Here is a 14,008-nt window from a genome sequence, read left to right on the forward strand (position 1 = left end):
TTCACAATGAAAATTTACAAGGAAACCTAATGAAAGTAAAACAGATAAAGGGGGCTTGCTTTTGCTGAAACAGAGCATGATGGTGACACCAGAACCCTGCGAACACTGTACTGCCCTTGACCACTAAAGCAAGCACCGGGGCATACCCCAAGCCTCACCACACACTTGAATCCCACTGGCCTAGCTATCTGAAATTACTTTTTAAAATCTTCTTATCTAAGTATTTTTAAATCTTGACTTGGCTTAACCAATGCCTTCTCTCAAATTCTTTCAATGTGCTCCCAGACTTATTTAGCATCCCATGAAATTCTGTGGAGGGGGTACCTTGTTATCTAGAGAGCTTGCCAAGAGGCATTAAGGGAGGGGACGTATCAGAAATATTGACAGAAAGGAGAAGGAAAACGAGAAGGAGAGATAGAATACTGCCTATCAACCACTGACCTGCAATCCTGGAAGCCTGGAATGTCCAACTGATTTCTCCAGGGCATCTGCCCTGAGTTTATACTGTCTGGTCAGGGTGGGTCAAGCCTGCAGCAATCTTCGTAATTGGCTTTAGGATGGGAAAGAAGAGACTAGAAATTTCACAATGCCTTTAGTACAGAGTGGATAATAAGAAGGTGGGGGCATTAATGAGTGTTTGTTGAAGGGGGAGAGACTCATCCATTAAGCCCTAGCAGAAGCCAGTCGCTGGGCCCCTGCTCATAGCTACTGTCATTGACATTGTTATTGGTGGTTTCAATAGCCAGGTAAACAGTCTTGGGGTCAGATGTCTTCATATTACCTTCCCTTTGGTGCCCCCATGGGACTCTGTCCTAGACTTAGAGAGGTAGAGGAGGCAAGAGCGGATGCATCTGAGGGGCCCAAAGACAGAGCAACGTTTGGTGTTTTAAGCCAGGCTGCAGCCAGTGAGATAAGAGAGGGGACTGATGGCATTACATGTATGGGCCAGTTTGGAAAGAGGGGAGGGAAGCTTTTCAACAGGTCCTATATTAGCTGATACTAAGCTGATGACACAGAACATCTAAGGAAACCCACCTACAGAGGACATTGACTTTAGATACATGCTGGGACTGAGCAGCCATCACATGCCCTGAAGTGCTTGGACACATGACAGTGTGAGCAGGGCAGAAGTAAAGAGAATACTCAAGCCTCTAATCAACATTACTTAACTCAGTCCATCCATCCACCTATCTGTCTGTCCAATCAACCAACCATCCACCCATCCACCCATCCACCCATCCACCCATCTATCTATTCACAAGGGTCAGAGAAGCTTAGTATAGTGTTCTCTGGGGACCATCTGCCTTATGGTAATTTTCACTCTAAAGTCATTTGCACAGTTCCACAAAGGGCCTGCTAAGAAAGTAGGAGAGGTCCTCATGCAGATGCTTAAAGAGTCTGGGAGGGAGGGGACCCAATTTCTGTTTCTTAAGGCCAACAGTCATTCTTCACCCCTCTCCCAATCTCTTATCTCTCTGGAAAGGGCCAATGCATGGGGTATTATGCTGGGTAATCAATGAGCATTTACTGAGCATTTCACTGCTGTGTGACAAAGACATGCAGTGCATAGTCCCTGTTGTTAGATAGCTTTACGGTTCAGCTGGGGAGCTAAGTCATAAACACTTAAAAAGATAATTAAGAAGGCCAGACTCTAATCTGCGGGACAAGAGCACATTGGAAACAATAGAGGCAGAGAATCTCCTTGATTAAAAAAAAATTCCCAGAATTGAAAGGGCCTTAGTCATGGCATATAGGCTTCCTCCAAATGGAGAAACCTGTGCGATGGCACCCCTGAGACATAGTTAATCAGGCTCTTCTTCAACACTTCCGCAACCTCTTAAAGGAACCCACCCTAACAGTGTATGTGGTCCTTGCGGTTAAAATTTTGGGGTCACACATAATTTCTACTCATCAGTCCTGCTTGTGCCTCCTGGAATTACACAGAACAAGTTTATTTTTCTATGAGGCAGAGCTTTGAGTGTTTGAATGGAGCTCTCTGTGTTTTGCTTCTCCAGGATAAAGAGCTTCAGCATCCTAGCCTCTGCCCTTAGGATTTGGTCTTAGGACACTCTCTATTACTCAGAACACACTTGTAGTCCTCAATGCCTATAACTGGCACCAATGCCATGGGATGTGGGCATTTCACCTCTATAAATACAGGCCAATCTGGGGGCTTATACTGAAATTGAAGAAATCTAAAACCACTATGTCTCTTTCAAAAAAAGAGTCATGATGCCAGGGTCCCCTAGCCTATACATTCCTAAAGGCAGCATTTAATACTCCTTCCTTTTCTATGGATTCATATCAGGTTATCTCTGCTGAAATCATTTTGAACTCTACCATCTTACAAATGATGAATCAATCACTTTAGGCTGGAGAAAGCTTCCAGGTTGAGGTGAAATTTCAGCTGCTCCTTGAAAGGTGGGCCCATTTAGATGGGTGGAGGAGAGAGAAAGAATATTCCAGGGTGGAGGAATAGTTTCCACATTCTGTACTCACTGATTTCCAGTTATTTTTCAAACATTATTTGAGGTGCTTAGAGACAAATTGAGAGCCTTGACCTTGAGGTCATTTCAAGGGCCATAGAAGTTGGCATAGCAATTTAGCACTGAGTAGATGACCAGAGATCTTAATTCAGCAAAGCCTTCTTGGAGGAGATGATGATATGAGACTAATGAATGGGCCTGTGGGCAAAGAAAGAGTGTGAACTGGATCTGTAGAAACAAGCTTGATGCCCGGAGCTCATGTTCTTGATACTTCTGAGAGGTCTGTGATACAACTTATGCTGTCTGCTACCTGAAGGCTTTGGCGGCATCTGGGTCTTAGCAGCTCCACGGAGACAGACCCTTCTGGTCTGGCCACCTCCTTGCTAGTGCCTCAGCAGAATCTGAACCTGCTAAGCTTGTCTGACTGGTGAGGTGCAGGAAGAATGCCTGAGGCTCAGATTTAGACCTCTCCTCTGGCTTCTATTCTGATCCCCTAGAGTTTAGAAGGTAGGGGTGCTGGAGTCACAGTCCTTGGCATGTCGGACTGGAAGTGCAAAGGTAATCAAGGAGGAACCAAATCTTGCAGGAACAGAGAATATTCAACAAATTTAGTATGATCAGCTTTTAAACAGAATGTTTGGGGAAATAAAAGGTCAGATGTTAATTTGAGAAGGGAAATGAAAATATTGGAGAAAATTGTAATCATAATAAAATAAGTGTATTTCTTTCTCTTTCCCTCTGTATTAGTTATCAATTGCTGTATAACAAGTGACCCCAAAATTTAATTGAGGAGTCTGAGTGGCTCAGTCAGTTAAGTGTCCAACTCTTGGTTTCAGCTCAGGTCATGATTTCAGGGTTATGAGATCAGGCCTTGTGTCAGACTCCATGCTCACTGGGAGTCTTCCTGAGATTCTCTATCTCCCTCTGCCCTCCCCACTTGTGTGTGCCTGTCCTCTCTCTCTCTCTCTCTCTCTCTCTCTCTCTCAAAAGATGAATAAATCTTAAAAAAAAAAACCTTAGCAACTGAAAGCAAAAACATTTATTTTCTCAGTTTCTGAGAGTTGGGGATCTAGACCCGCTTAGCAGGGTGGTTCTGCTTCAGAGTTTCTCTTGAGGTGGCAATCAAGTTGTCGGCCAGAGTTGTATCATCTGAAGGCCTGACTGGGGCTGGGGAAGCTGCTTCCAAATGCACTTATGTGGCAGTTGGTAGGAGACTTCATTTTTCAACACATGGGTCTCTTTATAGGGCTGCTTATGAGATGGCAGCTGGCTTCCCTCAGAGCAAGTAAACAAAGACAGAAAACAAGATAGAGGTTGCAGAGTCTTTTGTAATCTAATCTCAAAAGTGGCATAATATTACTTCTGACACATTCTGTTGGTCACAGAGAAAATGTGGGTACAATGTGGGAAGAGACACACACACAATGTGAGATGGGATCAGCAATGGCTGTGTTAATGTCATAGGGCCACCACAACCAATTACCACACAGCTGGTGGTTCAAAACAATAGAAATTTGTTCTCTCACAGTTCAGGAGACTAGAAGGCCATCCTCCCTCTGAAGGCTTTGGGGAAAAATTCTTCCTTACCTCTTCCTAGCTTCTGGCAGTTGCCTCAATCATGGCATTTCTTGACTTATTGCAGTGAAAGTACAATCTCTGCCTCCATATTCAGATGGCTTTCCTGGTCTCTGTGTGCCTACGTGTCTTCTCCTCTTCTTGCACATGCAGTCATGTTGGATTTAGAGCCTACCCGAATACAGCGTGACCTCTTAACTAATTGTATCTGCAAAGAACCTAATTCCAAATAAGGTCACAGTCTAAGGTTTCCAGAAGGAAATAAATTTCAACCAGCACAGGATCCTTTGGAGGCTGAAACCCACACCTTGCAATCTTAGGGAGCTGTGACCACTCTAGGTCCAGGATTGTTCTTTCTATAAATTCCTTCTCCAGGAGATTTCAACCATGTTAACTCATCATATTATCTTTCTTTGCAGGTTTGAGGAGATCTATGTTCTGATTCTTGCTGCTGCTGACCAGCAGAGTTCAATTCAATTCGAATTTCACTCAGGGAGTGCCGAGGATGGTCACAAATATTGTCTGCTCTGTTTTCCCCAAGATTAACTTATTTATTACACAATGAGTCCATCTTCATCATGGAAGAATTAGAAAATGCAAATAAATAAAAGAACAAAAAGAAAAATCACCGGTAATTGCTAAATTGATATTGGTAAAATTGAAGTAAACTCTTTCAGACTTCTATGCAGACACATATAGATAGATATTTTTTAAATTAAAATGAAATTACAAGATATGCTACTTTGTAATTTGCTCTTCTCACTTAGAATGCCACGAGCAACTTTTCATGGGAATAGATACCAGTATCTTGGATTTTAATGGTACCTCAGGCTTCAAAAAGTAATGCCTGGACATTCTCCAGCCTTCTGAGCTGGAGTCATTCCTCGGACATCACCACCCTCTCCTGCCATGGCTAGAGCACGAGGGTTGACATGGAAAAGATAGAATATGATGGCAGCTGAGTTGTAAGGAAGAGGGATGGGGCTGGGCCTTGGGTCCCTAACTCTATGACCTCCCTATTCTGCATACTGGTGGATGACAGGACTTCATGTGAGCAGCTGGTGGCCCTAATAGGCTCAACTTGGGATGGGCTGGCCTGTGGGGCTCTGGACTACTGGGTAAGTTACCATGAAGCACGAAGGATTTCCACAATTCCCCCAACCCTGACCCCTTAGGAACCTTTTTATGTGATTTCCAATTCATCTTGAGTGGTTTTTGCAAGATTCCACACAAGTAGCACCACTCAACAGGGAAAGAAAATGTGGACAAAGCCCCAAATCTCAGAAGGATTTACCTAAACTGGGAATCAAAAGGGAGAGTGGCCGAGTGCCAGCCAGAGGTGAGGCCCTGAGAGCAGATGGTGGGTGGTTGCCATCAGTGTCTTCCTCCACCTCTGCCCCGCCTGAGCTGCCTCTGCTCAGGTAGGTTCTGAGGGATGCATTGCCCTAGTCACACTGCTGGAAGTAGAAGTCTGTGATGGGGTTGTCCCAGCTGGCATCCTCTGAGAGCTGGGTAAGTCTGAGAGGCTGGTCTGCTTCAGGCACAGTGCAGAGGAACCAGCCTGGGTAGGCAGCTGACTCAAAGCTGGAGGTGAGCCCCGTGTCCCGCCGGTAGAAGGTGAAGCTCTTGGATTCCTTGGCACCAAGGTAGAGTTCCATGATGTTTACTGGCTGTGAGCAGAGGGGCAGGTGAGGGGAAGGAGTGGAGGAGGCAGGAGAACTGGGCTGGGGGCATGGAAAGGCAGGGCTGCAATCACAGAACCCTGTGAGGGAGAGGAGCTCAGGCCCCAGGATGCATGGCCCAGTGGCTTCAGCATCTGCTGGTTTATGAGGTCAGATAGCAAGGAAGCCCCCACAGGACTCACCTCTAGTTTCAGAGTTGGTTCCTTCCCTGTCCCACACGACAGGCACTGGCTTCCTCCCTGGACGCCCAGGATGACTGGAGACAGCTTGGCATCCAGAGACCGGTTGGGGACAACACTGATCTCCTCACCTAGAGAAAGGAAGCCATATTCAGGGGAATCTTCCCCTACATCGTGGACTTTGGAGAGCAAGACCTGCATGAGACATCCTGTCCCTAGACTGGGAAAAGGGAAGCCTGTTAGCCGCTGTCATCTAGGGAAGGGTGGTCTCTTGCCAACTGGCCCAATGACATTGAGGCATGTAAGGACATTGTACCATATTCCCATCCCTAGGCCGATCCCCTTATCCAGGTTCAAACCTTCAAGTCTTTTCTAAGCTCTAGGGAAGATCTGACCATTTCCTTTAATGCCTCTTGCCCCTCTGGCCTTGTTTTGGAAACTTGATTTGGTAAGACTCTCATCAGATTTATTCAGACATATTTATACCTTCTGTGATATTCCTGAGAACAAGAGGGTCTCCTTCTTCTCTGTACCATCCCCCACCACACATACAAACACATACACATTCACACATACATACATGCGTACACACACACACACACGCACACACACGCACACACACAACCTGGCAGGAGTATCTGCCTGGCTCCACAGACCAGTAAAGGTGTCCCAAGTGGGCAGGTATGTGCTATTTTAGAAACAAAACCTGTCATAGTGTATGGGGCAGAAGAAGTAAGCATGAGGCCAGATGGTACCACCTGCTATCTGGGTTGCATCACTCTGAGTAACCAGGAATCCCCACAGAGCAGAGGGGACCCTGTGTAAAGGGGTGGAAAGTCACTCTCACATGGGAATAAAGGCCTAGAGGCCTGTTTCAGATCTCTCCTCAGCACTGGGTCCCAGGAAAAGGAAGGTTTGGCCTAAGTCCACCTATGAGGGAAGAACAAAGCATTCATCCTGGAAAATATTCACACGTTTGCATAGAGGCTTCAGGTGGCACTGGGGCATGTGTCCTCACTTTGCTACAAGGTATAGTACTTTAATTGTCCTGCTTTTATGATGTCCCCTCTAACTGTGTCAGGTCTGGGATCTGTAGACCTGTGCCAGTTTGCATAGCTATTCTAAGCCCTCTTCAGGCCCCCTCCTCTCAGTGTGTAGACACCTAGGACGTTGGGTAATTTTTTGCCACCAACCTTTGATGACCTTCCCTGCATGCAGCCCTCCAGCTAGAAGCTGATTATCATGCAGATAAAGTACCTTCAGTGCTGCATCCTTCATTCTGAAACATCAAGACACTTAGTTAGGGGAGGGATGGGTGTTCGTTCAGGCTGGCTGGGCTCTACAGAGTCCCCCAGTATCAGGCATTGTCTCTGTCTCCTCCCACTGTGCCAGAAGTAACTGCCCAACCTTCTCTGCCAGCCCTGCTGGGCTCATACCCTACCAATGAGATAATAACACAGCCTCCCATCTGACTCTTGATTTTGCTCCTTCACCTTATTCCATCTTTTCTACACCAACCAATATTCTCCATGTGTGGACTGTGAGTCAGAGTGCTGGGTTCTTGTCTGGCTGTGCCACCATTGCTGCTGAGTCACAACAGATAAGCTGCTTGCTCTCTCTGGGCCTGAGTCTCCCCATTGCTAAATTAAGACAATGGGTTAGATAATCCCCAAGCCTCTTCCAGATGAAAATCTGATTCTTCAATCATTTTTGAAGACATGAAGACACATTTACTTCCATTTATTAAGTGAGAAATATCTTTACATTTAAAATTCTTGGGGCGTCTGGATGGCTCAGTCAGTTGAGCATCAGACTCTTGGTTTTCACCTCAGGTTGTGATATCAGGGTCATGAGATTGAGCCTTGTGTCAGGCTCGAGCTCTGTGCAAAGTCTGCTTAAGTTCCTCTCTCCCTCTCCCTCTGCCCCTCCCCACTATGCACACTCTCTCTCAAATAAATAAATAAATCTTTAAAAAAATACAAAAAATTAAAATTCTTTCATTTTACTTTTCAAACTTATTTCTCATCTCTGATCACAGTTGATTTTTTGACATCCTGTGAGGTGAAAAATATATCCTAAAGTGGGTTTCTTCGGAAATTATATGGAAATAAGTATGCTATGTGAAAACTGTTTCAGTGATAGCTAAACACAAACAAATCTCATTCAAAGTTACTAATATATTGCATTGCACTGTGGTTCTCTTATAAGAAGACACAGTGGTATTTCCCACATGACTTGATCAAGGAGCAGCACTGTATAAAGCCACTCATAGGATTGGGGCTCTACAGAACACACGTTGGGAAAAGCTATGGTAGACTCTGAGTTCAGAGTAAGCAAAGACCATTTTCAGTCACTAGTGCAAAATCCAGAACGCAGCAGACTGACTGGCTCAGTACATGCCAGTGGACAGAGAGATTGATTGACTAAATCATTTTTTTGTTGTTTCGCCCTGAAGGGCAGCAGGGAGGTAATGGAGCAGAGTGGCTGGACTGACATCAATTCACCCCAGTGGGTGGTAACAGCTCTGACTGGGTCTCCTGACTTCCCTTCTCATTATGGATACTCAGGGCTGCGGCTGCACACAGACTGATGCACTTGCTCCCTCTTCTCATCAGGGAACCCCCATGAGGTGGCCAGCCTCAGCTTGACAGAGGCTGGAAAAACTTCTCTTAGGACAATGAGGGGCTGTTCACAACTTCCGAGCTGCCCGCCCACCCATGAGAGCCCCAGCTCTGGGCAGCCACAGCCCTTCCCTACCCAGAAAGGATGGACAACGGGTCTACCCATAACTTACTTCCCCCAGAGGACACACCCAATCAGAGGTTCAGATACTCACCGGAAGCACAGCGCCCCACTCAGGACCATCTTTAGCTTCACAGTGTGTAGACTCTCTTATTCTGAAATAACACAAAATCTTAGGTGGAGATAGAGACTGAGCTGGCAGGGGCCTCGGTAGCAAACAGCCTTCTGACCCCGCCCACAGTATGTGAACATCCCCCACAGAACAGAGGGTTCTAGAGGTGGGGAGAGCCTCAATCCTGCTGGAGAGAATGAAACCCAGCTCCCCAAAGGACACCTCAGAATGCTCCTTTCTCCTGGCAGAGCCTGTGTATCTGCCCGTTCCTCTGGGATGCCTCAGCCCTTTTAATAATGCACTAGGGAGGAGCCCCTGAAACTGCCAGAAGCTGAGGAGGAGTAGGGTTTCCCAGGTATTTCACACCACCCTAAGCCTCTGGAAACACCTACTGTTCATTACCTCTCCCAGGGAAGGAAGGTTCTGCAGATAGCATTCTTTCAGCAATTCTGATGAATTTCCAAGGGGCTTTCCAGCTCCTCAAGAGCACTCAGCTCCCAGACCTTAGACCCTTCCAGACCCAAAGGCTTCAATGCAAATAGCCCCTCAAGGAAAGCAGATTTCAGAACAAATTCCCCCTTTCTCCTCCCTTCTTCTCTTCCTTCTGTCCTTCCTTCCTTTGCCAGGCCTATGGAAAATGCCAGAGGTGGGGCTTTCGTGCTCAGGCAATGTTTTAGTCTACATTTTCATTGTAGAAAAAACCTGAAAATCCAGATTGGAAAAAAAAAATCCATGAAAACTTGTCTTCTAAAAAAAAAAAAAAGAAAAGAAAAGAAAACTTGTCTTCTTTGAGTGTACCATCAGAAAACCAATGACATTTTTCCTCTGTGTAAATATACATGTGACTGTCAACCCTGTCTCCCACAACTGTGTCATAGAGCCTACACTCTATTCAACGTGCTTTTTTTCATGTAGCAAAATAGAAGAATATCTTTCCATACCGAATATGAATTATGGCATAACATTGAATAGCTGCACACATTTCACTGTATAGACGCATCATTTATTTATAACGATCAATTATCTGTAGTCTATTATTATTTGCTATTGAAAATCATGTGATGACAAACATCTTTGTATCAACCTCTTCACTCATGTGTCTGATTATTTCCTTAGAAAATAAAATCTAGTCCATGCCACCTGTACTCAATCCTTCTCCGATACCTAACTGGCAAAAAAATATGTGACTGGGAAAAAATTCATGTGGTTTCAATACCTCCATACACTCTCTGTGATGGAGCTGAATTAAAGGTAGAGGGCAGTGCATAATAACAATTTAATGACCAACAATTTAATGACTGATAGCCATTTATTGTTAAGGTACAAATTTTAAAGAAATTATGTTCCAGCTTATAGGTTAAAAAGTCCTTAAAGCATTCAAAAATAAATAAAATATTGAGGTTTTCTAATGTGATAAACACCTTTCAGAGAACTTTAAAATATAGAGGCTACATTATGCAAAATCATTAAATTGGCCAAATGGAAATGACACTGAAAATGACTACAAAAAGGAACAAAATGAAAAAGAAATACCAGAAGGTGTTGGCCTATAGACAGAGTGGTTTGTTTGTTTGTTTAAGATTTTACATATTTATTTGAGAGGGATTGAAAGAGAGATGGGCAGCCTGGGTGGCTCAGTGGTTTGGCACCTGCCTTCAGCCCAGGACATGATCCTGGAGACCCGGGATCAAGTCCCACGTCGGGCTCCCTGTGTGGAGCCTGCTTCTCCCTCTGCCTGTGTCTCTGCCTCTGTGTGTGTGTGTGTGTGTCTCATGAATAAATAAATAAAATCTTTTTAAAAAATGAAAGAGAGAGAACACATGAGTGCTGGATGAGGAGGGGCAGAGGGAGGAAATCTTCAAGCAGACCCCTGGCTGAGCCCAGAGCCCAACTGACCAGGAGCTCTAACAAACACTCATGAGATAACAACTTGAGCCAAAACCAAGAGTCACACGCTCAACCGACTACACTGCCAGGCACCCCAAAAGTGGTTTTAAGCAGACCAACTTTCATTTGTAAAGTGATTCTAGAGAAAATACATATTGTTTCACTTGAAAAGGCTGCCCTCTCTGATCCCCTGACCTCAGTGATTTGTACCCACGTGCCTACAGGACACATCTGTGGAGCTTCAGAAGCTCTGTCCTCATTCTGACTAAGATAGAATGATACCAGTGCATGGCTTCCCCTCTCCAGATGGGGCGGCTTGCTGAGGGTACAGGGGGCTATGTCTGCCAGCTTCGTCTCCCCTGCAATGTGCTTCATGGTGATGGGTACAGGATGAATGGATGGAGAGGTGAATATGAGCTAAGACAATGCAAGTGACAAAAATAAAATGAATGCCATGAAGAAAGTTAAGTTCTTCAAACTTGAAAATAAGACAAAATGGTGACCACATGTGTTTCCAATATCACACTAGAGCATGGTCAAACAGGCCCCACCAGCGATTACTCAATTCTCTAGGAAACAGATGTCTTTGGCTTATTGATGACTATGGATTAGATACAGGCTCTGTGAAGTTAGGTGTGAACTAAGAGGAAATTGATAAATTGCAAATCATTTCTGCCTAATAATAAAGATGGCCCTAAAGGGTGCAGTTTTATTGCCTTGCAATTCACTAAGCAGGGTGTTGTTGTTGTTGTTGTTTTAAATCTAAGTCAGCCAACCCATTCCACCATTTATTTCCTGACTGATCATGTCTTTTGAATCAGTTTTATCATCCTGCTAGTTCCTTCACTTATTAATAATGATAAATCCTTGGCACATGCTCACTCTGTGTTTGTGTGAGAGTTGTGTTTTGGATTTTTTTGAAAATTGAACTGATGCTACTTAAGATATGTTATTTTGCCTCAAGTCACACATCCTGTGTGATGGTTTTAAAATCTGTCCACAAATTCTTTGATACTCTACCATTTAAGAGGCGGAGCTTAGTTTTCCTTTGAGTGTGGGCTGGGCTTCGTGGCTTGCTTCTAAAGAATATACTACCTGGTGGAAGTGGCAGGGTGCCACATCCTGAGCTCTCCTGGCTCTCTCTCCGCTTGGGGAAGCCAACTGCCATGTCAGAAGGACACTCAAGCAGCCTATGAAGAGGCCTGTCTGGTGGGGACCTGAGGCCTCCTGACAACAGCTATGTGTGAGCAGTCTTAGAAACAGGCCCTACAGCTCCACTCCAGCCTTCTGATGAGGAAGCCTGTGACATCTTGACTATAACTTCATGAGAAGTCCTGAGCCAGACCACCCAGTAAATGTCACCTTTCTGATTCCTTATTCTATGAAGCTGTGTGAAATAATGCTTGCTGTTGTAAGCTGTTGCTAAGTTTTGGAATAATTCGTTACACAGCAACAGGTAACTAACACACTTTGTCATCACCATGGGCAGTTTCTTCTCCTGTTCTCTTTTCATTCTCCTCAGGCTTCAGCTTGTATCCTTCCTTCTTAGGAAATATCTTAATTCTTCATGGACTTTATATGACCATGGAGGTTGTTCCAAAAGCTGTGCCAGTCTGCAGAGGAGTAATGTCCCCCAAGGTGATTCTCACCACTTTTGTGAGAGTGGCAGTGCCCTAGAGGTGAGGGTGGCTCCTGCTCTTGCTGTAGAGATGAGGGAGGAAACAGTATAAGAGCACACACCTGTATCAATATTAAGCACATTCACAAGCAGTTTATTATAGTAAAATAGTAATTTCTTATTAGGCAGATAAATTGAATATCATTAAAATAACCAGTATTCTTTTGGTGTCCACTATGTCCCTAGAACTATGTTTAATGGGTTTTTTTTTTCTATTTCATGAGAATTTTCTCATTTTATGCTCATAACTGCTCTATATGGTAAATGTTCTTATTATCTCTGTTTGATGGATGTGGACACCAAGCATAGAAAGCTTAATTATGTTGCATAATATGGAACCAATAATCAGAATCAAATTGAGGAAACCCGAGTCTAAAGCTATGGACCCTAAGACACAACACAGCACCCAGTGGGATCCATTTATAATCTGCCTCAGTTCATGTCACTCTTGTGCTCCCTGAGTCTCTGAAACTAAAAGGCAAGTCTCTGCCACGTTTGCAGGCCCCGCAAAACTAGGCTGACATTAATTCTTGACCCCATTCTTTAACCACACCAGGCAGTACACTCAAGTCAAATGGACCTCTCGCTCATTCTTGAACAAGCCAGGCACAGTCCTGCCTTAGGGCGTTTGCACTGACTCTACTCTCCGCCTAGGAACCTCTTCTCCAAGATATGAGCATGGCTCACTCCTCACCTCTGTAAAGTCTTTGCTAAAATATTACCTTCTCCATGAGACCTATACTCACCATCCTATGCTTTCTTCTCCTACTGCCACATTTCTTTTACCATGCCCTATTTCTCTCCACAGCTCCCCACATCTGTTAACACACTGTATATATAATTCAGCTATGTGTTAGGTGTGTTATTTATCTGCTCCCCCACCCTATATTGCTGGAAGATAAGCTCATACAAGGGAGGGGTTTCCTGTCTATTTTGTTCATTAGTGTATTCCAAGCACTTAAGGTGATGCCTGGTATACAGTATATCTTTAATAAATAATATCATACTAACACTGAATGAGTGATATGCTGTAGCACATTGGAAAGGCCAGAGAATTGTCTCACATTTTGTTCGCAGCTATGATTCTTATTTCTCAGAGAGCTTTGATGCTTCTGGGTCCACATTCTCTTAATATAGCAGTTATGACCATAGTGCACACTCTCTGGCCAGTGGGCTAACATGGTCCCACTGTTTGTTTTCTAAACAATGCTTTATTGTAACCATGCTCATTTGTTTACGCAGTCTGTAGATCCTTCTGCACTACAATGGCAAAGTTGAGTATCTGTGACAGAAACTGCATAGTTTGCAAAACCTAGGATATTTAATATACAGTCCTTTATAGAAAAAGCTTGCTGAACTCTGGTCACAACGATCCTGATTCAAGTTCTAAATCTGTCACTTATTAGCTTATGTCCTTAGTCAAGTTGTTTAAACTTTCTGCATTTTGGAGTTCTCATCTGTAAAATGGGAATTAAAAATAATACTTACTCAGGAGTGGTTGTTAAGATTAAAGGAGTTAATGTATGTGAGGTGTTTAGAGCCATACCTGGCACAAGTAAGTGTTTAAATGTCAGCTGTATCATCATCATCATCATCATCATCATTGGCCACATGGCCTGAGGGAATTTGCCTCATCTCTCTGATTTGATGATTCATCTCACCTCATT

General features: G+C 44.2%; 1 protein-coding gene across 1 annotated transcript; it reads right to left on the reverse strand.

Annotated features, from left to right (window-relative positions):
* Positions 1–3,510: 3,510 nt before the first annotated feature.
* Positions 3,511–9,043, reverse strand: IL36RN (interleukin 36 receptor antagonist). The gene is made up of 5 exons (XM_025994663.2): positions 8,999–9,043; positions 8,759–8,819; positions 7,116–7,201; positions 5,926–6,053; positions 3,511–5,731 (listed from the first exon to the last, which is right to left on the reverse strand). The coding sequence occupies exons 2-5, from the start codon at positions 8,785–8,787 to the stop codon at positions 5,507–5,509; spliced, it is 468 nt and encodes a 155-aa protein (XP_025850448.1). The 5' UTR covers positions 8,788–8,819; positions 8,999–9,043; the 3' UTR covers positions 3,511–5,506.
* Between the last annotated feature and the right edge of the window lie 4,965 nt (positions 9,044–14,008).

The sequence above is a fragment of the Vulpes vulpes genome, chromosome 8 (genome assembly GCF_048418805.1).
Source record: "Vulpes vulpes isolate BD-2025 chromosome 8, VulVul3, whole genome shotgun sequence".
In the NCBI taxonomy this organism is placed as follows: Eukaryota; Metazoa; Chordata; class Mammalia; order Carnivora; family Canidae; genus Vulpes; species Vulpes vulpes.

What these genes read in the sequence shown, in the direction of transcription:
- IL36RN (XM_025994663.2), bottom strand. Translation starts at nt 8,787, where the DNA reads ATGGTCCTGAGTGGGGCGCTGTGCTTCCG. An exon ending in AGTGGGGCGCTGTGCTTCCG is followed by an intron (nt 7,202 to 8,758) that starts GTGAGTATCTGA and finishes TTGATGTTTCAG; the next exon opens with AATGAAGGATGCAGCACTGA. An exon ending in AACCAACTCTGAAACTAGAG is followed by an intron (nt 5,732 to 5,925) that starts GTGAGTCCTGTG and finishes CTCTGCTCACAG; the next exon opens with CCAGTAAACATCATGGAACT.